The sequence below is a fragment of the Daphnia pulicaria genome, chromosome 10, assembly GCF_021234035.1.
Source record: "Daphnia pulicaria isolate SC F1-1A chromosome 10, SC_F0-13Bv2, whole genome shotgun sequence".
NCBI lineage: Eukaryota > Metazoa > Arthropoda > Branchiopoda > Diplostraca > Daphniidae > Daphnia > Daphnia pulicaria.
In genome coordinates this window covers 5,915,232-5,941,610 of record NC_060922.1, presented here as the reverse complement: position 1 = coordinate 5,941,610, position 26,379 = coordinate 5,915,232, and the positions used below count along the sequence as shown (strand labels likewise).

Below are 26,379 nucleotides of genomic sequence, written 5' to 3'. Positions count from 1 at the left end.
GTTCCTCTTTTGTCCAAATAAGAGAATAGTTGTTACACGTGCTGCTAGGTTTTACCCCCCAATGACATTGGCGTTGAAACGACGGTCGGTTGCCATGGGGAAACAACCGTTAATCCATATTGTAAACGACAATGTTTGAATTTGCGCAAGAGAGGAAATAACGTATAGGCATCAGAAGAATTATGAATAAGGGCTCCGCTTTTCAAGTCAATAACCTTTGCTGAACTGCTGGAGACAGAAATTCATATCTATACGTATTTCTTGAGCTCTAAATGGCCGTCTTTTTCACTCATGGCCAAGGTCAGAGCACAAGAGCGACGTATCGCGGATGAGTCCACAACTTTTATTTATTCTTTTCAACATTTTTATTTTCTTCCTATTTGGTTTTGCCAAAAAACCTGACAGGACTATCTTTGGGCGTTGGCCATCACCGTGCCCTGAGGAGGACCGCCAGCAGAAAAGCTCACCTTCACTTCCATTATCTCCTCTCTTTTCTATTCCCCCATCTCGATTTTCTTTTGAAATTTGTAACTGGTTCATATCGTCCGAAATAAACACTTCAGTCGGAGAAGAGATGCTTCAATCCTCAATGTTTTGACACGGAGCATCTAATTTGGGAGTGGGATATTATTAGCGATACTTTTGAAAGGCTTTTTTTAAAGAGCTCTTCGCTTAGGATCTAACGCTTAGGCTACATATACCGATACACCGCGAAGTCTGTCGGCGAAATAATCGGAGCTCCTGTAAATAGAAGAATATCTGCCGCAACTGGAATGACTGGCCGAAAGGATTTTCTTCCAGTTCATTCTGTGAAATGTTCAGTCTTCGTGAAAATGATGCGTAAACATAGACATTTTGCCGGTAACTAATGAGATGATTCAAACAGGTGAATATACGGTAGTAGAATATAATGGAGGAACTAGAAGAATTTCAAGGCCAATCTCTAGTAGCCAAAATCGCAATCTCTTGTTAAAAAAATGTATACGTATGCAATCGGGAAATGCCATTCAGAAATATATGAATTCAAGATAAAGGCGATTATACATTATCATTTAAGATAAAGGAAAATTCAGTCACTGAAACGTTTTATTTTTAAAGAAAAATTAAACAAGAAGCTCAAAATCTTCCCACACCCAAAAGTAGACAAGAATGACCAATCCCTTTCTTAGACTTATTCTCATGTGGGTGTTTTTTTTCTTTTTGCGCTGTTGACCGCGCGGCGATCGTGACAAGTGAGGAAAAACAAATTCTTTTAACCGAACTCTTTCGATGAACTCTTCTCACTGCCGTTAGTTTTTCGGTTTTTCCTTATGCGCCGTCACCCGATGGCCTTGAAGACGGCAGCAGGTATAAGCACATGCGTGTGGTGATTGCATATTACAAAGACCTAATTGCGCAGCCGGAGATCGCTTATTATTATTTTCTGTTCGGTTTGGGTTAGGTTATTATCACGTTGTCGTTAATAGTCTTTGAAATTTATTGATTTCTTTTTCTTTTCAATTTTTCGCTTCTCGTTTAATAGTTCTTTTGAACTTTTGGGTTTTTATGTGCTCATTAAATGATGCGCATAATGAGCGCTCTGCAGAATGAAATAGGAAAACGATTGAACATTTTTAGCCAGAAGCCCCCCGCCTCATAACCCATTCGGAGCAGTGCTGACGGTAGCGGTGGGCATCCTCCGGCCCTGTCGTTCTCATTTTCTCACGCTACACCAACGACTCTGAACGAGGATAGCTTATTAATTCTAAACTATAATCTGCGAATGGAAATCAATTTTCGGTCCTGCTGGTACGAGAGTAGCAAGTTGGCATTTCCTTTATGAACTGCTGATAATAATGCTCTCTGCTGGCGCAACGGGTTATTCCACATTGTTAGTCGCCTATTCATCGGTCAACGCTCGTATATTTTCACAAAGAGTCTACCTTACATTCGTTTTATCGTATCGTATAAGAATAATTCGTTTTGGTCGTCCTGTTTATCTCATCCGTGTGTAATGGTGGCAGTAGGGGTACAGTCGCTTGTGAAACCGGCCAAAATGAAAACAAATAAACAGCAAAGTCTATTTTTTTTTTTTAATTTATCTTTTGAAAACCCTGGCGGCAAAAGAGGCACGAGGCGGTGGATGAACGCTGAAGACTCTGAAGAGGAGAAAGATGGAGAGAGGGTGGGGTGGGTGGGAGAAGATTCGGAGGGCAGACGAAAGTAGAAAAGAAGTAAAAAGCCCTTGAACTTGAAGCGAAAGACCGTCAGTCGACAAGAGTCGTCTACCTGGAGCTGGTGCTGCAAAACTCGTCACAGGTGTATACAACAGCAATCAGAACAATCTCGCCAGACCTTAAAAAACAAACGCCGAATCAACATGGGAGTCTGCAGGGTAAGTCATCTCATCTACAAATTACATTTAGTCGTACAAACTAGAATAACATTTGTGGCACCGATATACGTTTCAGGTTATTCTATTGGCGATGTTGATGGCCTGCTTGGTGGCCGGAGTCCCTCTTCCCAGCGAGAATCCAGCATCCGCCCAACAGGATCCAGTCGAAGCCCGGGAAGATCCCGACTTAACTGTCCACCGAGTGAGTTTTCTGAAATTTTAATTCTTCCCTATCTTCCGACGATATCTGCAACATCACCAATTTTTATTTTCTTTCTTTCTTCCACTAAAGTTGGATGCCGATGAAGCCATTCCAGCGGCTGAAATTGCGGCTGACATTGCTGCCCAATCGGAGATTTTCAGCGGCGATAACGTCGCAGCGGTAGATGTAAGTCTTGCACAGCTTCTTCTTTTTTTTCTTCTTTTTTACCTATAGCTTTATAGTTGTCAGATGTACTTGGGAATCGATAAGATCGTTTTTTTCTTCTCAGAGCTGAATGACGCGCTTGTTAGCCTGGCTTTTGTCCGCTTCGTTATTATCAGCTCAAAAAAATAAAAAGAAAAAAAAGGACGAGGACTTTAACCTTTTGACGGCTGACAGGAACTGGCTGTATACATTTTATTTCTATTTCTCAAGTCCCTCAAGACCTTGACTCTTCTTTTGAGAGGCTCATTAAGAATTCTGTCGACTCCTCTGTCGTTTTCCCTTCTAGTCTTTGCCACTATCTGTCAGTCGTCAACACCAGCCCCCCAACGGTAAAAATGTCGACTTCCCTGCTGGGTGTGTGTTTTTTTTTCGGTTTCGACACAGGTGAACATGATGAAATCGGCTCGATAAGTTGAGCCGTGTTATCGCGTACCATCGCCGTTAATTTTTTATGGTACGACTCTGCAATTAAAAGTGATGGATGGGTATACTATTATTGGGAGTTCCCTCATAGAGAACAAGAGTAAAATTAGCTTTTTTCAAAAAATGTTATCACAAATCTTAGTAGTTCATAAACGGTGACGACATGATCTGATCATCTGGGCCGTTCTCAATAACATTTTCGTTCTTACCGTTTGTTTGTTTGTCTGTAGAGAAACGTACCAACTAGTGTTCGACAATTCGGAGTGGCCGTTCCGGAGTTGAAACTCAGTCATTTCCAGAGGTTTGATGATGAGGGTCGCTACAGTTTCGGCTACGCTTATCCCGAACAGGTTCGCATGGAATCCCGTTCTGAAGACGGAGTCGTCACTGGATCTTATTTCTACACAGACCCCAATGGCGTTCACAATCAGGTTTGTTAATTATCTTTTTTTTTTTTAAACATATATCCACACGACCTCAGGCGAAAGCCAAAAGAAGAGGTCAATAAACGAAGCAAAAGCGTTTTCCGCTTTTCTTTTTCTCGTTCGTAAAAGTTGTATAATTTGTAACGGATTAGAAAGAGGGCGCGGGAATTCCGGGCGGAATTTTGTTGTTCTTCTTATCATCCGCGGAGAGGTCACACGCAAAGTTTGTTGAAAAGGAGACGTAATCACTGCGGGGTGTTTCTTAATTCTTATGGCATACCTGTCCTCGTATTCTTTACGGGTGTTTAAGCGCTGCCAGCCTGTATTCGTTCAACCGCAACTCTCGGGGAATATACAATCATTTCGGGCCTCTCTATAGAATGATGATGCAGTGCATAAAAATATCAAACACATCGAACGCTCGAGGCTAGACGATTTCACACGCTTGCCAGATAACAATCAAAAAGATATACGGGACCCTGGGTTTTTCTTGAAATTCATCCAAACTCCCCATTTTGGTTTGTTTAAATTATCTTGACTCAACGCTAACAATTCGCTTATTCATCGACGAAACAGGTTCAGTATTTGGCGGATGGCGATGGATTCCGCGTTGCTGCCAACAACTTGCCCGTCTTTTATCCCGGAGAGCAACCCAAGGACACGCCCGAGGTTGAGGAAGCCAAACGCAAACATCTCGAGATTTGGGCCGCCATCGCCAAACAAAACAATAAGGCCCAGAGTAATTGCGCAATCCCAATCGATTCATTTCCCTTTTGAAAAAAAAAAAAAAATTAAATTATAAAGACAACAAATTATTTGATTACTTAGTCGCAAAGGAAGAGGCCATCAGGAGGGTCGAAGCTGCCACTAACGTTGAAGACAATCGCGAAGCTGTCATCACCGATGCCCTAGAGGCGGATGAAGTTGAGTCTGCCATGGAACTGTTCCGCCCGGACTCTGCATCCAAGATCGAACAAGATTCCGCATTGGAGAAACAGCCGTCCATCAAGCCCCTTGATCCTGACGTCACCATCGATGAAGAGAAACAGGCCGTCATTACCGAGCAGGATGAGGACATCAACGCCGGAATCTTTGACAGCGATGCCGAGCCCATCCGGCTATTGGCCCAGGTCTACGCCAAACACGTCCAGGCCAACGCCGAGCCTCCGCAGGTCATCGAGCGTCCGGCTGGTTTCCATCCGCAGAATATTTTGCTACCCGTCGGATTCGACCTGTTCAGCCGCGACGACGGAACAGACGGTCGAGATGCCGTTGAAATCACCAATCCGGAATTCATCGACCTTCGAGCCTTCTTCACCAGCCGCAACCGCAACCAAATGCCCCAGATCGTCCTCCGCGCTGAAGAGAAAATGGTGAAACCGTCGAAATTCGACGACAATATCACGGAAGATCTCCTCACATCGGTGGAGCCCAATCCGGCCGAATTGGACTTTGACGGCGAGTTCGTCGCGCCCAATGAGTTGTACAACTATTACTTCAACATTGCCAACGGCGGTGATGAGCAGACCAGTCCTTTGGTGGCTATTCCTTTGAATCGCGAGACGCTGGAAAAGTTGCCCGAATCTTTGCAATTGGCGCTGAACGGAATGGGCGCCATTGACGGCCACCACAACGCCCAGTCGATGCCCAGCCAGCAGGTCCGATTGAATCAGCAATTGCTGAATCAGCAGAGGTTCGCCAGCAACTTCTACAACTACCAGCAGCCTTACTATTCGCCATACTCTTCATTCTATTCCCCTTATTACCATTACCGCCAAACCGCTGCCCAGTATAATCCTTACAGCAATTACCACATGTCCCCTTATAGACGCATGCCTTCAGTAAGACCCTATTCGCCAAACCCATTCCATTACAACCCGTATTATTCTTACTAATTTGGTATAATTAGTTGCAATTATGCAAATTTTTTATGGCATTTAAATTATTTCCCATCGTCTGGCCAAGTGGCCAGGGCGTGGTCAGGCCAAGGTTTCTTTTACGGGAGGTGGGGCATTTTGTTTTCAAGCTTCTTTGACACACTGTTTGTTATAAATGATGTAATTGGGGTTGGTTGTTGTTTAGAATATTCATTGGTATTATCAAATAATTGGACGAATAATTATGCAACAACAATACAATCTTCAATCGAATTGTTTTTTTTTCTACTCATTGTCTATGAACGTGACGCAATCGTTTGTCAATTAAGTAACGATCAATCATTGTAATAATACAAATAAAAGTTTGAATCTTTTAACATTCTTCAACCTTTACCATTAGAAAGTTAACAACTCGTTGTCACTCGACATTTCCATAAAAGATATTCCTATTAAAACTATACTACTTTCCTATTAACTATACTACGACATTTTATTGAAGTTGCTAATAATTATTTTTATTTATTTAGAATTACTGTTGTTGTTAATTAATTTTAAACGAAGCAAACTTTATCGTATCATTCGTTTATGGTGATGTCCAGCATAACTGAGAATTACAACAGAATGTTATTTGAATTATTATTTTTTAAAACTTATATTAAATTTTAAGGTGACCAATCGATCAACTAGTTTCAAATTAATTATTTAAGAATTCTAGAAAAATTCGTTTTCGCTGTGCATGAGTTGATTTGTTAAAAATAATTTAAATGGATCAATTGAGCGTGTAACGAGTGCTCGCAAGCTTGTGGAAACGATTCGGCTGTTTGAAGATGATGGGCGGTTCCCCCGGAAGTTGTTCAACAACGATCCGGCGATCCTCTACGGGGTCTGTTGGTGGTAAGGCGATGGGCGGAGGAAAAGCCGCTCGAGTCTGACGTCGTTGCGGAAGATCCGGAACGTCAATTTTGGGAAAGACGAATCGAAAGTTGCTGTCGAGTGCCTGAGAGGCGGGCAGAAATCCACCGGACCTGAAATAATCAGCCGCGTCGATGGAAACAGACTCTTTTTCGTCGTCAACTATCGGCTGTTTGGGCAAGACGAGGACCGTTTTCAATTTGTCTTCAGCGTCATCGACTATGAACGGCTCGTCGACCAGCGCGACCGTTTCGGTAACGGTGGTGAGGGGCGCATCCGTGACGGGCTCCAAGGAGCCGCTGCCTTCTCCTTCGTCGATGGGCTCGAGAGTCGTCGGCGGTGGGAATGTGACTGGAATAATTTCTTCGATGGCCGAAAAGCCGAGATTGTCGACCGCTCCGTATTTGACACGGATGGGTTTACCATCGGCCCTCATGTAGCCATAATAGCCGGCCACGGTGCCATTAGGGAAACGCCTTTCAGCTCGGAATTGGTTGTCCGTATCGTAGCCGAATCTGTTTAGCGCGTGATTCCGGTGCGTTTAAATGAGGGAAAAAAATAAAAAAATAAAAACAAAATTTGTTAGAAACGCTAAAAATAAAGGGCGAAATAATTACGGGCAACTAAACGAACCGGAATGAGCTGCTGCCCAACAGCAAGGTCAACTGATTGGGTCCGGCAACGTAAGTTATGGCTGGCGGCTTCTTAATGGGCTGCGATTTGCATACGTCGCTCGACATCAGCAGGACCAGCAGAGCCCAGCAGACGGCGACGACCGATGTCGGAAAAGTTCCTCTCCGTTGACGATAAGCCTTTGGCATTTTCGTCCGTCGCCACAGCACCAAAAAGAAGAAGAAGAAGAAAAAAATCCGACGGGAGAGACCATTATTTGTACATATAACGAAATATATGCAAATTCTCAATATTATTCTTTACGTGTTATGTCCACACAGTTTGTATAATAATAACAGCAATATTGTGGCGCTAAGAAAAACCTTACCATCGGGATTTGATGATTTCGTTAACTTATTCTCGCAGGATAACACACACACACACACACACACACCCGGGAGAACTTGTGGGTTATTATTGCTCGGTGTTAACAGTTGCGTTGAAACGTTTGTTCACTTTTGTGAGTCGCTTTTTACGACGTTTGGCAGCAGCAGCAGCAACAGCAATCCGGTCAGGAACGTGTCACAGCCCGTGACGTTCGACTTAAGATGAAAATGATAAAGAAAAAAATCCACACACATATAATTTTAACAAACACTGTAACGATATCTTTTCGTCGGGATTTTCTGGTTGTGAACGTTTGGCAAACGAATGGAAATGAAAACGATGATCGTTTTATATATATATTTTCACCTGTTGTCGCCTTTTTGGGGGGGGGGGGCGGCCAATAAGGAATCAAGAATGGGGAGGAAATAAATCCACCTGTGGGAGATGACGACGACGACGGAAGCGCCTGCTGCAACACTGATGCCCGCCTGATGCTGGACGGACGGACTGCCAACTTGTAACTAAACGAGACGAGGAAGACAAACAAGCCAAGTCCTGCTGTAGTATTGACGACTTGGAAGAGAGACAAGACACACATATGCCAGGGGGGAGTTGGAAGCCCATCACCCCACCCGCCGGATTGCACCTTTTACCTGGATGACTGTTGTTGCTGCTGCTGCTGCACAGCACAACAAAAGGTGGAAATGATTCCCTCAAGCCAATGTCCTGTTGACCTTGCGGAGTTGAGTGCGTTTCTGGGCTCCCTCCCATACAAGGAATATAAAAGAAACAAAAGAATCTACACACATACCCACACACACACACACACAACTTGGACAGTTACAGACAACAACAACAAGAAGAAACCAAAAAATAGAAGAAGAAGACATCTTACGAAATGGAAGGACCTCGGGCGGCTTGTATACATTTCCCGGCTGGAAAATGCACCCGCTGTGTCCTGGCGAAAACCACATCAAAGTGTCGGCTCAGGTCACAAACAAAGTTATCCTAGCCTATACCTTGGAGAAAACGAAAATCTTTCTATGAGGGTGGATGGCCATTATAGCAGTTTACAATGAGAGTCAATCTAATCCCGTTTTCTAAAAATGTCTAGCGGCAGTCGATTCGTCAAATTTCTTCTTAATAACTAGAAATGAATGAATTATATGGCATTGACCCGTTTCATCCACCCCAGTGGGAATCGCATTTTCTTTTTTCTTTTTAAATCATTAAACGCGCAAAAGTAGATTAGTAAAAAAAAAAAAGGGAAAGGAGTCTTTTTGGCTTTTTCATCCGGCCAAAATCTTCTTTTAATGATGGCACATATTCTACACTTAGAGAGTCTGGCTGCAGCAGCAGCATCTGTTTAATGCGCTCATTTTCGTTGCAATCAGTTCTGTCTGTGTCTGTGTGTATAATGAAAGGCCGAGCGAAAATTTATTTAGTATTTCATCCGCCCGATTATGTGATTAAATCCCTTTTCTTCCACACGTCCATTTGGTTGTTGTTCGCAATTTCAAAAGTATTGCTCTCCTCGGTCCCTCGTCTGTTACTTTTCTCGTCTTTCACTTTTTGGGAAATGCATTAAACAGTATACGCATGTGTGTATAAATATATAAGCGCATAAGCTATGCATCCATATGTCGTCTTCTCTCTCTCTGATATGCAAATTTCTATTTGGAGTTTGGAAATCGGAATTCTAGATCTTTTTTTTTTTCTAACCCGGAACGTTAGTTTTATTTGCAGCATTTCAAAAACGCTTTCGAAACACGGCGGGTAAAGATGATTTGTACGTTTTTATTTCAAAGAAGGCGTCGATCAATTGCACCAATGGCGTGGCAGACGTAAATATGTGACTCTTTTGTGTCTGACGTGTGTTTTGTTTGTTTTATTCCCACAGAATTTTCAGCGGTCAAATTGAACCGCAAAACGTGATAAATGCAAACTGTCAGCCAATGGAAAGTACGGCCATTATGTACGGCGCTAGACAAAGAGAAAAGAGCTCGTTCATCGTCTAAATTCAATTGGCGAGGGCTGCAACTGATTTGCCAGAAAGACAAGAAAAGAAAAAAAGGATCGTCTCCGATAAGGACGCGCGTGCATCTTGTCTTGGCAGGTGACGGATACGAGGAGAAAGGGACGCAACTTGTCTCCCCCCCCCCTCAAACAATTTTCATACACCTTTCATTCAACCCTGTCTATGATGCATACGGCGTGTAAGATAAATGTATAAGTTGATTTGCTGCATTTGTCACGCGGCCGGCGCACGTCACGGGACGATTCAACCGAAAGACGTTGACTTTAGACCCTACAGACACAGCGGCGGGTGGAAAGAAGAAGAATTTTTTAAAAAAAGGTTGAAAGTCACGAAAGTGAGAGGACAGAGCGCTCAGCAACTTTCGAAAAAAAGACAATCAACTGCATATTAAAAATAAAACGATATGTGCAAAATCCTCTTTGGCGTAATATATTACGGAGAAATGGGCGCTGGCGGTTATTACATAATCCATCTTTTGATCGCATCCCCCCTCAAACATTTTGGCGATGGCTTTCAACTCTAATATCCAAACAACCTTTTTTTTTAAATGGCAAACCTTACGCAATGGCGTATAAACCAATTCGACACGCTGGTCGCCGATCAATCCATAAAATGACCCGTTTTTAAAGCTACCGACGAATTAATTAGACATAGTTGCCAGGAAAGAACCGTGAAACGTGATAGATAATGAAGTCATCAAGAGTATTTAGAATATAATGAGAAAGTTGGGAGGGGGGGGAGTTCGTGAAAAAGATTTGCATTCGGCCGAACTAAAAGGGGGGCGCGCTCAAACACGGGAATCACGTCGTGAGCTCTGCTGCTGTTTTGTTATTTCTCCATTCGGCGTTGGCGACTTTCTTATTAAATCAAATGCGACGGCGGAGAAGAAGAAGGAAAACAAAAAATTCACGAGATGCTGTTGTTGTTGTTGTTTGAAAGAAACAAGAAATAATTGCAGCTGCCGCGCTTGACGTCGTGAGCCATTTTTTTCTGAACGACCGACCGACCCGGCCGCGATTGAAGAAATTTCTCATCTTTCCTTCCTCTATAATATTAATATCTGTCTGTGTATGTGTGTGTGTATACTGTGTATAGATAGATGAAATGATGGTGTATAATTAGCCGGATGAAACTTGCTGATGGCGTGCTGTTATTTCTATCCCTCCGTTCAGCACGTTTTTTTGACTGGCTGGCATCTAGTACCTCCGCGGCAGTTACATTCCCACAGCGGGGTGGTTAGCAGTTGGCAAGGTTAAAGCAATAACAACAACATCCCAGAGCACTCACCTTATGCACATTCAAGAAAAAAGCAAAAGGAAAGTGAACACATCCATAATTCGACGGGGCTCTTTTGATTGATACAATAAGATTATCGACAGGGAGGAAATGATTGCCGATGGTGCGTTATGGGGTAGAGCGGCTGATTTTCTTATCCCGACGACGACGACAAGGTTACGTGGAAGGCGAGGAACTCTACGGGAAATGATCGTCACGATTCCCCCCTAAAAGAAATCTATCCCGTTGGCGAAATAATAATATCATGTCCATCTAACACCAAGGCCCATATATTCAACTGGCTGTGCGCTGTCTGTCTGTGTGTGCTACATACGTCTGCGCACATGGATGAATGATCTATCTGCTAGATCCTTTTCATTCCTGGCGAGTTATTTCGCCTTTTATTTTTTTATCATATCCGCCATCCCCCCGGTGTATGGCCATGTCATTTGATATGTTTGATGTTCTTCTGCTGAATTATTCTGTTCCGGCTACGCGATATTGTTATTATTGTGATTCCTTTTTCTCGCGAGCGCGACCGTCTGTTATCCCCCCAGCACACACACACACCAGACAATGAATGAAGAATGGAAAGGCAGTGTTCACATATCACAAATGGCGTGCGCGTATATAAATGTCACAGCTCACGGCGAGAGAGAAGAGCTGGGCTGCTAGCACTAGCTCATAAGGGCTTTCATCTGAGACCAAACTCGATAGGAATCGGAGCCATACGCACACAGCCTTCGCTGTGGCGTATAATATTACGCAATAAAAAATATCGTCCGACCAGAGACGAAAAAGAAAAATACCAAAAAGGGTCTGCGAACCCGGAGTAAAATATCATCACACGCCATATAGACAATATCAAGTAAAAAAAGAAAAAGAAAAAGAACACAATCATTATTATATCCAGACAGACGACAGGCGGGCGAGAAAAAGGTCCGTTCGTCTCCTCCGGGCTTTGGGAAAAAGAATTTCACATCATCATTATTCGCATCTCCTATCGCTCACACGTGAACTTGCTGGACGGACATTTGTTTGAAAAATAGTGATGGCTAATTCGGCCAATCCGTCCTTATATATTCCTAACATCAATTCCTATACTAATACGTGAAAATGTACATCATCACAGGTCCGGCGAGAAGAGGATGAATGAGCAATGAGTGAAAGGTGCTGCACTGGCTCAAAGGAAGTCGTGTGCTGTGTTGTTGTTTGTCCGATATTTAGGACGAAGACGAATAAGAGAGAGAGAGAGTGTGTGTGTTAAATGATGAATATTTTGAAATAAGGGAACGGACAGCGCCGTGCAAAAGCAGCAGCAGCAACAGCGTCCTATATAGTTGATGTAGATTCAGCAGTGAACCCGTGCTGCCCGGCCTTCTCCGGCCGTGTAGGTGGGCAATACATATAGTCGCTGTCACGCAGGGGGGGCCCAGTCGACTGTCTAACCTGGGACTAGCGCGCAACGCTCATTCCTGCACTGGATGCGCCTCGAGAGCCCTGGTGATGGTTGGTGAGAGTATATTTTGTAATAATAATACGTGCGCGGAAGAAGAAGAAGAAGAAAAAAGAAATCAAATCTTTCTTTTTTGGACCGAAAACGGAGAGTCAGTTTTTCTGGTTTGAGATGAGCAACTTTGTGGCCGCTGGCTACTTTTCGCCGCTGCCGTCCGGAATAATGAAATGATGAGCGCTAGAAGAAAGAAAATGAGTTTTTTTTTGTGAAAGACACTTAGGGAGAATAGAGAGAAAAAAGGGACAAGACAAAAAAGAGAGAGAGAGAGTGGAAGAAGATTGTAATGTTATATTGTCTTGTTCGGGATTTTCGATCGCCTCGGGCGGGGTTCTTCCCCTAGCGCTCACCATCATCAGCCAGTCTTAATTCTATTCCTACAAACGCGAGAGAACTAACTACACGCCCCGTACGGTCCACTTGTTTGACGACACCATTCATTTCCCTAAAGAGAGAAGAAGCTAATAAATTTGAGCGGATAATCAGCTCACGCGGGACTAATATTAGACTGAAATCTCCATATGGAAATGAGTCCGAAGGATTAGCAGGCGAAATTTAAAAAAAAACGAGGACAGAGCAGATGAACTTTGCGGCGGACTTGTTTTGGAGTTGGACGGAACACTTTTCTGTGAGTTGATGGCAGCCGAGAGAAAGAGAAAGAAAAGAAGAAGAAGAAGAGAGAGAGTGGGAGGTTCTGCTGTGCACCGGGTTGGGTCTCTTCTGGGGGAGGAGGAGGAAGCTACAAGCAGAAAACGCAACAGCAGCCGCACGACAGGACCAAAAGAAGCGACGACCCACACAGGCCAAGAAGAAGGAAAAAGGGCAGGCGAGAGTGAGAGGGATCTATAGTACCGTAGTGGCAGCATAGCACGCGGAACCGTCCATATACACACCACCAGCAGCAGCAGCCAGCGGTGTAGTATAAGACTGGGTATATATTTAAATAGGCGCGGGAGTCTAGCCAGCCACGGCATTTGTGTTTGTTGCTCGGTTGCCGCCGCGTGTTATCCCCCCCATCTCGTCAGTCGGTTGGCCAGCGCGCATCCCATAACCTAACCCGTTTTTCCACGTGCGCGTTCCCACCGTCTAGTGATCTAGATTTTGATCCAGCAACGCTCAATTTCTGACCGCCATGTCGCTCGGTGCTGTCGATGGTAATTGCTCGTCGTCAACGTGAAACTCAAAGGCCCGTCACGTCCGCAAAAATTTTCTCTTTTTTCTTTTCTTCTTCCCCCACTTCATTCCATTTGGCTGGCTGGCCGGCCCCGACCTGGCCCGGCAGCTCTCACTCCGTGCGTGAATTTATTCCCGAAAGACGACGATCCGCCACGCCAACAACAAATTTGTACAGAAAAAATAAAAATAAAAAATCAGCGACCAGGGGACGTGTTCCTTGTTGTTGTTGAGCTCACAAGCGTCATCTTCGTATTACACACACACACATACAGCCAGCGGGAGAATTATGAAGAATCATCACGTCACCGGCAGCCTCTTTGTCACGCTACTTGCCGTAAGTTTGGTTTCATTTTTCCTTTTTTTTTTGGTACCGAAGAAAAATGGAAATGATTATTTTTCTTTTTTTTGTTTGTCTGACGTCATCACTTATTCCTCTGAATCTACTCAACATGTGGTGGCCCCGTCTGTCCGGTATTTTCTTTTTCTCTGGCCGCTTTTTCGCGTGCACACACATATAGGCCTGAATATTATTACATGGCAGTGATGACGTCATCCTCTTTCATGGCTAATAATAGCCCCGACCATAATCACAAAAACCAAATTAGTCGTCGTGAATTTTTTTTTTCCCCTCCGAAAATTTTTATCGGCGGTTATATTATTTACTGCCCGACGACCCGTTGAGAGGAGAAATAGGAACCGATGAATGATTTCATTCGAAAGCAAAAAAAAGTTGATGGCACGCGGGGTCGTGTGGTATTTGTGTCTTGACTCTGAAAAATTCTTTGCGCCAGTGCATAGTTTTTTCTGATAATAGCACTATCCACCACACACACACACACTACAATATACTCGTCTCGGCAGCCTAGCCACACACAAGACACCAAGGTCGATCCTCTCCACTCTATGTAGTGCTTGCGTCTGAGCTGTCTGTAATGTTCCCGCTGCTAGAAGAGAGTCTGCCGTCACTGTGCAGCTTCTTTGGCTCTCTGAGTAATTGGAAAAGAATGTCTTCGTCTATACGCAAGGAGAAGAAGAAAGACCCGATACTACTACAACAACAACAACAACAACCTTCCACGGGCCAGCAGAGAGCTCCTTTCAGGTTATCGCAACAGATTCTTCTTCTTCTTTCTTGTAAAAATTCCTTTTCTTTCATTGCTGCTGCTGCTGCGCGCGTGTCTATTTGGCTCACAAGAGTCGCGGGAAAAAAAAATGACCAGCTTTTTGAAGGTTTTTTCTTCTTCGATACACAACAGCTGCGTGCGGCGATATGATGATGGCCGTGAAAAAAAAACAGGCGAAAAAGAAATTGAAGATCCGTGATCTCGTATTTATCGCCTCGTCAAACCAGCTCGGCGAGAGAACAAGAATTCTTTTTCGCATGTGCCATCTTATATCTTTTCTTGCGCGCCATTATTTGAATTTTTTCTATTCTCAATTTCCAGAAAAGAAAAAAATACCAAAAAACGCAGCACATCATCAACTCGAGTGATGATGGGCACAGCACGTGCGTATAGATATGTGCATGAATATTATAGCCCATTAATTATTACGACATTTCATTCCCCCCCCACCACCACCACCTTCTGGAGAGTGTATAGGTAATGATGATATGCACCTTCTCTCTCTCTCTCCCCCGCTTCAACTTGTTTGCTGTCCCGGGCCAGCGAACGTCCTTCACTGGGCATTCCTGTATTTACTCTAGTGCTTCGTATATGCTGGACGATACGAGACGCACGTGTGCCAGCAAACACATCCTGATGACCATTTAAGGGGGCCAACAAGCGCTGGGACTATACGACGAAGTTGATTTAGAGAGAGGCGACAACGGCTAGTCGGCTGGGCGCGTTTGCAACAGTTTTCAAATTTATCAAGTCGAAAAATGGCGGAATATACGAGACGTGTGCACAGTCGAGAAAGCCGGTGGAAGACATTCATTTTCCTGATGCGGATTTTTTTTTTTACGATTCCGGTCGTGCCGGCTTTTTCTTTCTTCTTGACGGATGCTCACGCGGCTCGATCACACATGAGCGTATCATTGGTTATTCTGGTAGCGATTTCAAGTCTTCTCCCATCCGTGGAAGTTGAAACGTCCAACGCGACCTTTTACAGCCAAAATAATCAATTCTTTGGCCCCGTCAAATAATCAGATCCATTTGTCTCATCCGCCGACTGCGGCACAGATAGTCACTGATCAATGCGCCATTTCAATTCTCCAAGGTTCAAACCCGCATCTTCCCGCCAAGGCACCGAAAAAACAAAAAAAGCTTTTAGACGCATTGGAGTTATTGAAAAAATAAAAGGGAAAAGACAAAAGAGGAATTTCTTCACTTTGCCATTTATCTCAGGTGGAGGGGGGGGGGGGGGGCTAGACGGCGATTGATGGACGACCATATCCAACGATTTTTTGACAAAAATTTGTTGAAACTACGCGACGCTACTTTCTCTGGTGCTCACCAAGCGCGAGATCCGTTTCTTATTTTCGAATGAGCCAACTAGAATTTACTTTAAAGGAATAAAGAAGGTGTGCGCTTTCAATTTGATTTACGGTGAAATTTGAATGACGCGCCGTCATGATGACCGAATACTGTACGAAATGCGTTAAGAGCTTTTCGTTTATTTTTTTATTTTTGGTTGTTTGCTGCTGACGGCATTGCTCATTGAACGGAACGACGTACTTCATCGCCAGCGCGGTGACGCAATTTATAATGACACAAGAGAAGACGGTCCTTCCTTTTTCTCTCCCGTCCGCTGCTGTCATTATTTAATATTACAATAGTTAAGCGCCCAATTTATAACGAGAAGGTGGCGGTGTGGCGCGGCAGGCCCCTCTTGGTCATACAATTGCCTAGTTGCACTTTGATTCAAGTGTTTAAAAATTAAAAAGGTTTTTGAATTCGATTGTTTACCCACAGACAAAGTTGTGGGGTACAAAACAAAACAAGCCTGATCTGAAGTCGTTCCACAAAATAAGCAACCAATCTTTTGGTTATTTAAAAAACAGTGACCAAGTAAACAAAAACAGCAAACAGGGAAAACAGTTGCAGTTAACCGCCTAGCTCTGAAATAATCGTACTCCGTACTTAACTATTTATAATCAACGCCAGCAGATAGTCAAACAGGAAGAATAGAGAAACATTTGTCCTACCTTTATGCCTGGGAAATACGGCCAGGTATCCACACGTGCTCCAACCCACCAGCCAGGATAGGAAAAAGGGGGGCCCTCGTGAATACCCTCACACCCACACTCGCATGGGTGTAACCGAGGACATTGAAAGAAAGGGGAAGATGAATTACGTAACTCGGCCGACATCGGTGGTTTCTCCAATCAGGATGCTGATTATCTAAATGAAAATAGAAAATGGGTTACGAAAAGTATTGACAGAGACAACAATTAAGAAATAGTTGCAAATGAGACAGTGGGTTAACCTAATAAATTGAACAAGTTTTCCATGTTAGACACTGCATTTTTGCAAGTCATGCATCATTAAAGTTTTTAGCATGGTCGTAGGAATAAAAGAACACAACTCATTAACCTAGCAATGATACTGAGATTGTTAATGACAGTTCAATATCAGGATAAGCAAAACTTATCTTGTTGTTACGATGATTGGCTCAGGCCCCTAATCTGCACAAATGAACAGTGTTACCACTGTTACCTACATGGTGCAAACAAACTGCCATGCATCGACAAGTGGCTTACATATGTTAAATGCTAGTCAGGAAACAGGAACTAATATTTCACAAATTAATACAGGTTTAACACTTTAACTCTTCCACTTAAGCTCCCAAAATAATTTCATTTGAATCCTTATCGTTATATTTACCTGCCATACAGCATGGAGAGTCGCCCACACACACAACCACATTTTTGTGGTTCTAATTTTCTTTGTTGCAGGTTTTATTTTTCGTGCAGCTACGCACCAAAAAAAAGAGATCGTTTCGTTTCCTTTATAATCTAAAACTTCGTCTCTTCTTCGAAAGTAATGATGATTCAAAGAGAGTAGGTGCCTGTAAACCCTGTACCTTCTTCGAGAATCGAAACTGTGAAATAAAAGGAAGCAGACGACACTAATATTCTAATTAGCCATTGCTTTTGTTTAAGATATCGATTATTATTAATCGACCCCTTCCCCCTCAAAAACCGCGCGGTTTTCTCACCCACACTTGGCATCGCTAAATTTATTGATTTTCGCATTTTTAGTATCTAATAGATCGTCTCATCAGCAGGTTCCATTGATCCCACTCCCATAGTCAAGATAAAATAAAATATTTTTGCACGAAACCCGCAGATATTTACTTTTGGACCGAAACCGCCACAATTAAGTCCAAATCTGATCTCTCTCGTTTTGTTGTTGTGGGCTCACTTTCTCCTCACCTTTTACAGAGCGACAGGTATATGCATATGTGCACACGTCGTTCGATTTTTACTTTGTTTTTTTCTTTTCCCACCGACAACCTTTCATCGAAGGGTCAAAGTACTAGCCGGTCAACGGCACACTCGTTTCGTACCTGTTGTTGTTGTTGTTGAGTGGGTTTTACCTGTTGGTAATTCGAGGGAAACATTTTCCAACGGACATTTTTGACGTAACGTGGAGATCTTACAGAGGTGATTCATCGCGCGCTTTTTACACGTTTTATTATCGTGCACTTTATATATCGTTTTATCGCGGATAGATCGCGCCACCGGTGAATGAAAACGACAACAACTTGGGAAAGTTGTTTCGCTCTCCCCTTTCGATTTCTTTCGTCCAAATTTCCGTGGTCGCATATTTGCCCGAATTCCAATTGTGATTGGACTCTCCAATTAATTATTTTAGTCAATCAGTTGGCAGATAAATTACGGGAATACAATTTTAATTAAACGTGATGATGATAACGAAGGAAAGTGAAACAACTTTCCAATCCGCTCCGGGGTCTGGTTAATTATAATTTTTTTTTTCTCACGTGAAGGTTTTTTTTCGAAGTTATTGACGTGAATTTCTTTGATCGTTCGGTAGATGGTGTGGGATGGCGTTGGAGCGGGACAACTCACGCCGTTCGACTGGATGGAAACGGGCGGAGACAGCGGAATCAGCAGCGTCGGCGACAGTTTCTACGAAGGCCGTCTGCCCGTTCACTCCAACGACGCCTCCTTCACCACGTTCACCATGGACGCAGAAACGGGCGCCTACACTTTCGGTTACGACACCGGTAATGAAATTAATTATTAACCAAAAACCCAAAAAAAAATCATAATTTGAATATAAATCAAATGAAACTATACGGCGTCGGCGGTGGGTAAACCCAAAAATAAAAATTTTATTTCACATTTTTGCTTATTCAACAAAGCGAATAATCACGGCGAGGGGAAAATGAGTGATGAATGAGACATCACACGGACTTATTTGTGTGTGCATCCTTGTGACGGGATAGAGACTGTAGCGCATCTGATTACATATAGCGGCTCTTATGTTTCTCTCTCTTACAAACCCAAAAGAATGTACTTGTTTGGTGTTGTTGTTGTTTGCGTCTGTTTCTTTCACGTGAACAAATTTTCGTGCTGTCCATTTAAGGAGGTGGCGAGCATCAGTCATACCGCGTGGAAACGCGCTCACCTGACGGAACTGTTACAGGTCGCTACGGCTACGTGGATCCGCAGGGAGTCTTGCGCATCGTCGATTACGTGGCCGACCGTCGCGGATATCGGTGCGTATTGGAATCCAAATCCCGAGAAAAGCGCGCCAAATTTGAATTGCAAATTTTTGTATTTATTCCATTTTTTTTCTAAATTCAATTTATAATAAAAACAGGCCGAAAATAACGACGAGATATCCGGTTTCGCGGACGACGTCCTTCATCGGCCCCATCCCGTCGCCGATCCTTCAAGAGGAATCGCGTTTGAAAACGCGCAAGATCCCGTTCGCCACCCCGCTGGTCACCGCTTCATTATTCACGAACCAGATCGTCAGCATTGGCGACGTCGATCTCGCCAGCATCAGCAGCAGCATCAGCGGCAGCAGGGCGGACACCTTGCCGCCTTTCCCTTTATTTGGCCTCTGATGAATTCCAGTTAATCGCATCAGAAAATTCAATTTAAAAAAGAGGAAAAAAATTCCAACCAATTTCGGAACGCAGTGATGATGAAAAATGACAAAGTAACGTCATGCTTATGTGTCTGTGCTCAGTAAGAAAAGAAAAAAAGGCAACCCCAAAAAAATGTAATGAATTTAGTCTTTTTTATAAAAGAACCGGCGGGGTTATTGGTTACCTGCGCCAGTTGGTATAGTGAAATCGAGAGCTGAGAATTCTTAATTCATTCCCCCCCCCTCCTTTATGTGTGTGTGTGTGTTGGTGTGTGTGTGAATACCCTTTCTTTCTTGTAGAAAGTTGTTGTTTGTTTGTTTGTTGTGTTTGTATTCTCTCCGTTTCCACACCGACAGTCCCCCCCCCCCACTCTTTTTCTTGTGTGTGTTTCTCATCAGAATAAAACGAGAAGAAGTAGAAAGAAACTGAAAGAAAAGAGGCAGAAAGATACAGAAACGACGTGAAAATGAGGTAAAAACGTCAATTAAGAATATTCCAGAACGGCGAACGGGTTCCCATGCCCAATAGAGTGGCTCTAGGCTGATATGGTCGTGTACCAAATTGTTGACAATCAACAAGAGTTACCATACACCTGCGGTATAGCCCATGGTGTATGTAAATGAAAAAAAAAAATTCGGGACAAAAAAAAACCTGAAATCACAAAAAAGAAAAAAACTTTTGTTGATGGTCTGGCCGGAGGGGTAATAAGCGGTCCGCCGCAAAAATTCAATTTTGCCAGTTTTGTTTTGTGAAAATGCCTTTGGAGCTAGACGGTTTTTGATTCAACGCAATTCTCTCACCTCTTCCCGCACGCGTGACATACCCCCGTCGAGTAGAAAGCCCTGCCTTCGCCATTTTCTGGCATTGTTACCGATTTTTTTATTATTATTATGTTCGATTTTGGTTTGATTGCTAAAATAATGAACGCTCGATGACGCCCGATTGCGCAATCCGCGGCAGCCTGAACATTTTGCGATGACTGCCGGCCAATGCGAGAAAGTCTTTTTGAGATTTCATATCGTCATTTTGGCGATGAATTGTGGCGGGAGAGGAGAACAATTTTTAAATTTTAAAAAATATGAAAACTGATACGAAAAAAGGGAAAGGTGAATTACATTCGGGTCAGCTGTGTGATGCTTATCGCTATTCCATCGCTTCGGATTGTCAGGAGAGAAACACAAATAAAATCGAACGCATTCGACAAGGATGACGGGCCCCCATATCAAGGCGAAGCACTCTCGGTTACTGGGCGGTTTTTGTATTATTTCCTTTTTTCTTCGTGCAATTATAGTTCAAGCTATAGGACTTTTTACAAAACAATTCTACAGAGTCATTCGCGACTCTGATGGAGGCTACCAAATAGTTATGCAAATCTAAAATTGGGCGGTGTCTCCTGTATACTGTAGATTTGTCTCTAGTAGTTTTCCAACTGGCTAAATTAAATGGACTTTCAATTCGACCTATCGAACGATATACGACGTCCAACTGCTTTGATATTTCATTGAAATTTTCTGTTTGAAATTAGACCAACTAGAAAACAGACGCGGTAGTTTGGGTGCCAACAGCAGCAGCATTAGATAATCGTTTTAAATTACAAAAAGGACAAATTACGCACAAGGAAAACAACTTTAAAAGGACAGCAAGAAAAATAATATACCAGGCACTAGACGAGTGTTCTAGAAGGAATTAATAAGCCGCACATAGAGACGGATAGAAACAGTAGCTGGATCAATTAAGGTTTCTCGTCATGATTCGCTGTCTGCTGTTGGCTGCCCTGCTGGCCCTATATAGTTTATTACCTAACGACAGAGGCCATGGCAAACGGGGCCCAGTAACCCATTCTCTCCGTGATTTTATTCCACTCACGCAGCGAAGTATAACGTACACCGTGACCCTCTGCAATCTAGGAGTTGATGAACGATCGTCACCTTGGTACCATTTGAAACGATCGTCGCCTTGCCAATTGTTTGATTTAAATCTTTTTATTTAGGACGAGTGAAAATTGGGTAATCTAGACACTCACGCGAAAAAACTCAAATGCCCATATAAGGCGGGAATTTGTTTTGGCGCTGATTTCAAATCGATTCTCCGGATTGAACAATTTGAAACGCTCAGATTTTTTCAGCGTGCTCACCATGCGTGATGTATGTGTAAGTGAAAGTGGTGGTTCTGATGATGCAATCAATTTCCCCGACGAAAACGGGCTCGATGTAAACGATTTTTCGTTCTAGGTATTTGGACGACGACGTGATCCATTTCATATTTTAAAAACTTGATTGGAAATTTCGTTCAGATTAGATTCGGATGGGGTTGACGATGCAACACATGGCTGACACCACTATTACTTTATCGGACAGACGCCGTTAACTGGAAACGGAGAAACGTGAAATGTCTGTAGATTTAAGAAAAGAGGTGGAATATAATAACCTATCATTTTTTTTTGCCAAAATGCAATCTAAGGAATTATTTATTAGTCTGCATAGGAGAGCGGTTGCGCTGCAACGATAGCTAGCGAATATTTAGGGCGCCACCCTCCAACCCTTCAGAAAACCGGAATAACTCGTTACCGTGAAAAATCAATCAGCCGCTAGCTAACGAGATAAGATTTTTAAAAAAAGTTCGTTTGATGTATGCGCAGCGAGAGTGAAAACGGACCGTTATAACCCCATCGCACCCAAACAAAAATAAAAGTTTGCAAAAAATAAATAATAGTATATAAATGGGTGGGGTTCGTACACACTCCCGATGAGTTGAGAGAGTGGCGATGTCGTAACGTGGGGCCAGAAAAGGATATAGCTAGACAGACATTTTGTATTGTTCATTTTTCGTTCAGACGCCGAAAATATGAAAATGTGAAACCTAAATTTGCCGAGTTGGACGGATATTCGAATAAGTCAAATCTGATGTTTCATCGTTACGTCAGTGATTATAATAGCGCTAGAATAACAGGGCAGACCGTCTTGACATTTTCACATTGTAAGCTGCGCAAAAAAAGAAAAAACAACAATCAGGTCAAGGAACTGTAATACACCGCATCATTCACTTTTTCCCTTTTCTTATATTCTCAAATCATTTCGCGGGAATTGGGAAATGGTGAGGCAGGAAAATTCGTCGTCGTGAATTGTGATGATGATTATAAGGCCCATTTTTTTTTCTCGTGTTCGGAGAGTAATCGAGGAGGAGGCCAGCAGCAAACAAAAGGCCTGCCTCTATTATATACTACACACACGCCGGCGTGATTTCTATTTATTGATGTCACGGAAAAGAACGAGCGGCGAACGCGCTCGCGCTCCCTTTTGTTTTAGATTTTTTTTTCGCAACTTCGACGTATGGGAAAAAAGGTAAAAAAAAAAAGAGAAATGGACGTGAATTTTTATTTTATTATATTTTTTTGTAGAAAAGAAAAAAACAATAATGCGCTGTGGCTGTGCAGCCATTGTTGGCGTTTGAATTACATACTGCGGAAATTACAGAGTTTAAAAAAATGTGTCTGGCGTGAGTCACGAGACAGCCATCAGAACCGCAAACAACTCTCCGTCATTTTGTCTTCTACGTAAAGCCTCAAACGATCATGTCGAAAAAGAAGATGCAGCTATGCTAGCTAGCGTTATAATGTCCCAATTCTCCTCTATAATCAACCGTTCCATCTAGACAGTCTCGATGGTTATCAGACGAAGGTTTGAGCACTCTGTGTCCCCTATACCTAGGTATATCTATCGTCGCCGCAGTATATAGGTCGCCATTTTCACTTTCAGGTGTTGATTGCTGCTGCCGTGCCGGCGGTTTGATCAAATAAATGGATAGAGGTATCGTCAGCATGTCTCCGGCACCAGAGAGACCGATAATCATCTAATAATAATAACCCATCAGGTGAAGAGGAACTCGTTCGTCTACTCAAAGCTCAGCGAGTGAAAGAAATAATAATAAGTAATTATGAGTTTCAGCCTCGTTGAATTCGGTTGTATCTAATTCGATGGGGGTATAGTATTCACAGTACAGTATCTATCCTATAGATTTTCCAATGGCGGTCGACGGACGACCTTCTGGCTTCACTGGAGATCCGCGCATGATTTGGGCGAGATGGGAATTTATTGGCAAGATGGAACATACAAAGCTGAGTAGTGGCAAGGACAAGTGATGCCAACGGGCTGGATGTTTGTTGTGCCGCAATAAATAATATCCAGCGCTCCTGCTGCTGCTGCTGCCCTGCCCGTATGGCCTTTACGCAACTGTTGCTGTTGCTGAAGTTGTGGAATAATATCGCGCGAGGGGCATTCAGTTTTCTCTTCGCTGCTGTCAATTCTCTGTAAAGATGATTTCACCCGACAAGGTTATACACAATGCTCTATCTACGTGTATATACTATGGGATCACAGCAGCACACGCAAAAGAATCATAGGCTGGCTATATATTTAGCTTTCTCTTTCGAAAGAAAAGAAATAACCAAGTCTCCTATTTCCCGCCCGTTTTTTTTTTCAAACTAAATAACAGTCGAAATTTCTTTGGCAGCCCTCTGACCCAGACACACTGACTGCTGGGACACTTATTGCCTCTGCGTGGCGTATATTTTAAGCTAGCGCAGTTAGGTGCGATTTCCTTTTTTTTTCTTATTCGATGGCAGCAGCACAAAAGCTGCGCTGCAATATATAATAATCGTCAAGAATGGCGCTTAACCTTAGAGGCGAAAAAACGGTTTCTTTTTGTCGCTTTCACGAAGGTCTTTTTCTTCTATAGACAGACGTCACGCCATGAAATTCAAGGTTGAAATGGATGACGTTTGAGGGGAGAAAATATACGTAGTTCTTTCGGGGTCAAAACCTACATATTCTGTCCCTCCTATTAGGTCCCCCCCCCCCCCCAATCAGATTTCTCATGCGAGTTGCACGGCAAAGTAGACGTATAAGTCTTTCACGGCCGACAGTGCCATTAAAGTGGCGGCTGCATAGTAGGTACATAGACGCGTGATTAGATCCTCCAAGTGCCAGCCAACCATCCAAAAACTGTTTTAGGTTTGATGATTGTCCTGTCCTACTTCCTTACTCGATATTGTTGTATCAAAACCTTGCGGCATACTGCTATTTGTGTGTAAAGTGAAAGCCCAAATAACAACAAAATTCAGCCGAAGAAGAAATGAAGAGTCTGAAAGTCAAGTGGGCGCGGCCGATAACAATCAGCCGAAAACTAAGAAAACTGCGAGCCGAGCAATACCTGCTATACTCCGTATGGTCGCGTAACATTGGAGAAAAATGCAGACGGCAGATATTACGACGACGGCCCGGCGTTTAACGACGCTTGGGCTGGTCTGGTCTGGCCGAGCTTATTGGCGCTAAGAGGCGTCGTCCGCCCTGCTGCTGGTGGTGGGTATTCGGCTGGAAGTGGGTCACTCTGGGCACAAAACAAAAATGAACAAGGAAAGAAGAAGAAGAAGAAGAAAAAGAAGAAGAGGAATAGAAAATAGTTTTATGTACTATTATTATTATAGTCACTCTTTCGTTCCTTTTCGTTCGTTCTCTGGTGAAAAGCGCTGCGGTATATAAGCCCAGGTGTCATCCGACCACTGGCATCAGTTCTTCCACAAACCAACTTCAGTCAACATGAAACTGGTAAGTCTATTTCAGTTAAACACAATTCCCTCCGATGCTTATATACTAAGAGGTTATTTTTTTTTATCAAATTAAAGTTCATCATCGCCGCTCTCTTGGCCGTCGCCGCCGCCGCTCCGTCCGGCTACAAACCCGAGTACAAAGCCCCTGAGATCGCCATCGTGGCCCAGTCCGATGTCCGCAACGTCGACGGCAGCGGCGCATGGAGGTGAGTTTGAAAATTCAAATTCACTTTCAATTGTATTTAACCTTTCTTTCTCCCATTCAATAAAAGCTACGCCGGATCTGACGGAACCACTCGTGACGAGTCTTACGCCCAGAAGCAATTGGCCGCCCAGCCCAGCTACGGCAAAGACGCTTACGGAAAAGAATCGTACGAATCCGGAGCTGGAAACACCAACAAGGGAGCTTCCTATTACATTTCCCCTGAAGGCCAGAAGATCACTTTGACCTGGGTTGCTGACGAGGGCGGATTCCAACCCAAGGGTGACCACTTGCCAGTTGCTCCCGTTCACGAATACGAGCTCCCAGTCGCCCCCGCTCTCCCCTACTCCCGCACTGGAGCTGGATTCTAAATAAAAGATGAGAAAAGAATCAAACATCAAAGCAAAAATGCCAGTCCTATAAATCTTCCCCTTATTCACACACACACCCACCCCAGTTAAATCGATGTGGTTTAATATATTTCCTCCCGGTGTAAATATTTATACACGGTGCATGAACAACAACGTAAATACAAATTGAACTTAAATCTTGAATTGACCCAAAAGCTTTCCATTTCTCCTTATTATTCCAACATCGAAATGAACCGCGCATGTACATTAGAAAGAGAAAAGCATCTCATTAAAAAAAAAGGACTTATCATTTCAACATAATTGTAAGCAATATGCAAAAACGTATAACTGCATTCAAGTCTCCTATAGTTATTTCTGCTAGGCTCTAGTTATTTTCTAGTCCGCGCAACTCGCCAGGAGAAAAGTAAAAGCCCCGAATTATAAAGTTGTTATCTTTGATTTGCTGGTTCTTTTCCTTTTCGTGATCCACACACATGGCAGAGTTGCTGATGTAATAGCGCGCGCGTACAATACGTAATAATGCATCATGATCTCATAATAAATCATGCGCTGTGCGAAAAATCTGAAAAGACCCAAAAGAAATTTTTTTTTCGCCAGAGCTTTTTGAATTGCTGATGATATCAACCATCAAACAGGTAAAAGCTGAAATGTGTAATGCATAGACTTCCGTCCGTGATGCCTTTAGGCTCTGGTTGA

General features: G+C 43.2%; 4 protein-coding genes across 7 annotated transcripts; 3 read left to right on the top strand and 1 right to left on the bottom strand.

Moving 5' to 3' along the window:
• Positions 1 to 2,223: 2,223 nt before the first annotated feature.
• LOC124314685 lies at positions 2,224 to 5,799 on the top strand. Its single transcript, XM_046779982.1, has 6 exons — positions 2,224 to 2,374; positions 2,451 to 2,576; positions 2,667 to 2,762; positions 3,455 to 3,655; positions 4,226 to 4,388; positions 4,478 to 5,799. The coding sequence occupies exons 1-6, from the start codon at positions 2,360 to 2,362 to the stop codon at positions 5,542 to 5,544; spliced, it is 1,668 nt and encodes a 555-aa protein (XP_046635938.1). The 5' UTR covers positions 2,224 to 2,359; the 3' UTR covers positions 5,545 to 5,799.
• Positions 5,586 to 8,213, bottom strand: LOC124314786. 3 transcript variants are annotated; one of them, XM_046780145.1, is made up of 5 exons: positions 8,091 to 8,213; positions 7,804 to 7,958; positions 7,439 to 7,652; positions 7,072 to 7,250; positions 5,586 to 6,953 (listed from the first exon to the last, which is right to left on the bottom strand). In XM_046780145.1, the coding sequence occupies exons 3-5, from the start codon at positions 7,439 to 7,441 to the stop codon at positions 6,296 to 6,298; spliced, it is 840 nt and encodes a 279-aa protein (XP_046636101.1). In that variant the 5' UTR covers positions 7,442 to 7,652; positions 7,804 to 7,958; positions 8,091 to 8,213; the 3' UTR covers positions 5,586 to 6,295. The 3 variants fall into 3 exon arrangements, with proteins under 3 accessions (XP_046636101.1, XP_046636102.1, XP_046636103.1); XM_046780146.1 differs by having other exon boundaries at positions 7,873 to 7,958; positions 8,091 to 8,199; XM_046780147.1 differs by lacking the exon at positions 8,091 to 8,213 and having other exon boundaries at positions 7,873 to 8,008.
• Positions 8,214 to 12,832: 4,619 nt separating this feature from the next.
• On the top strand, positions 12,833 to 19,613 carry LOC124314818 (cuticle protein 16.8-like). 2 transcript variants are annotated; one of them, XM_046780202.1, is made up of 4 exons: positions 12,833 to 13,773; positions 18,440 to 18,632; positions 18,995 to 19,127; positions 19,232 to 19,613. In XM_046780202.1, exons 1-4 carry the CDS (start codon positions 13,726 to 13,728, stop codon positions 19,479 to 19,481), a joined length of 624 nt encoding a protein of 207 aa, XP_046636158.1. In that variant the 5' UTR covers positions 12,833 to 13,725; the 3' UTR covers positions 19,482 to 19,613. The 2 variants fall into 2 exon arrangements, with proteins under 2 accessions (XP_046636158.1, XP_046636159.1); XM_046780203.1 differs by lacking the exon at positions 12,833 to 13,773 and adding an exon at positions 17,643 to 17,834.
• Positions 19,614 to 25,030: 5,417 nt separating this feature from the next.
• LOC124314866 (cuticle protein CP14.6-like) lies at positions 25,031 to 25,866 on the top strand. Its single transcript, XM_046780275.1, has 3 exons — positions 25,031 to 25,108; positions 25,186 to 25,316; positions 25,383 to 25,866. Exons 1-3 carry the CDS (start codon positions 25,100 to 25,102, stop codon positions 25,681 to 25,683), a joined length of 441 nt encoding a protein of 146 aa, XP_046636231.1. The 5' UTR covers positions 25,031 to 25,099; the 3' UTR covers positions 25,684 to 25,866.
• Positions 25,867 to 26,379: the final 513 nt, after the last annotated feature.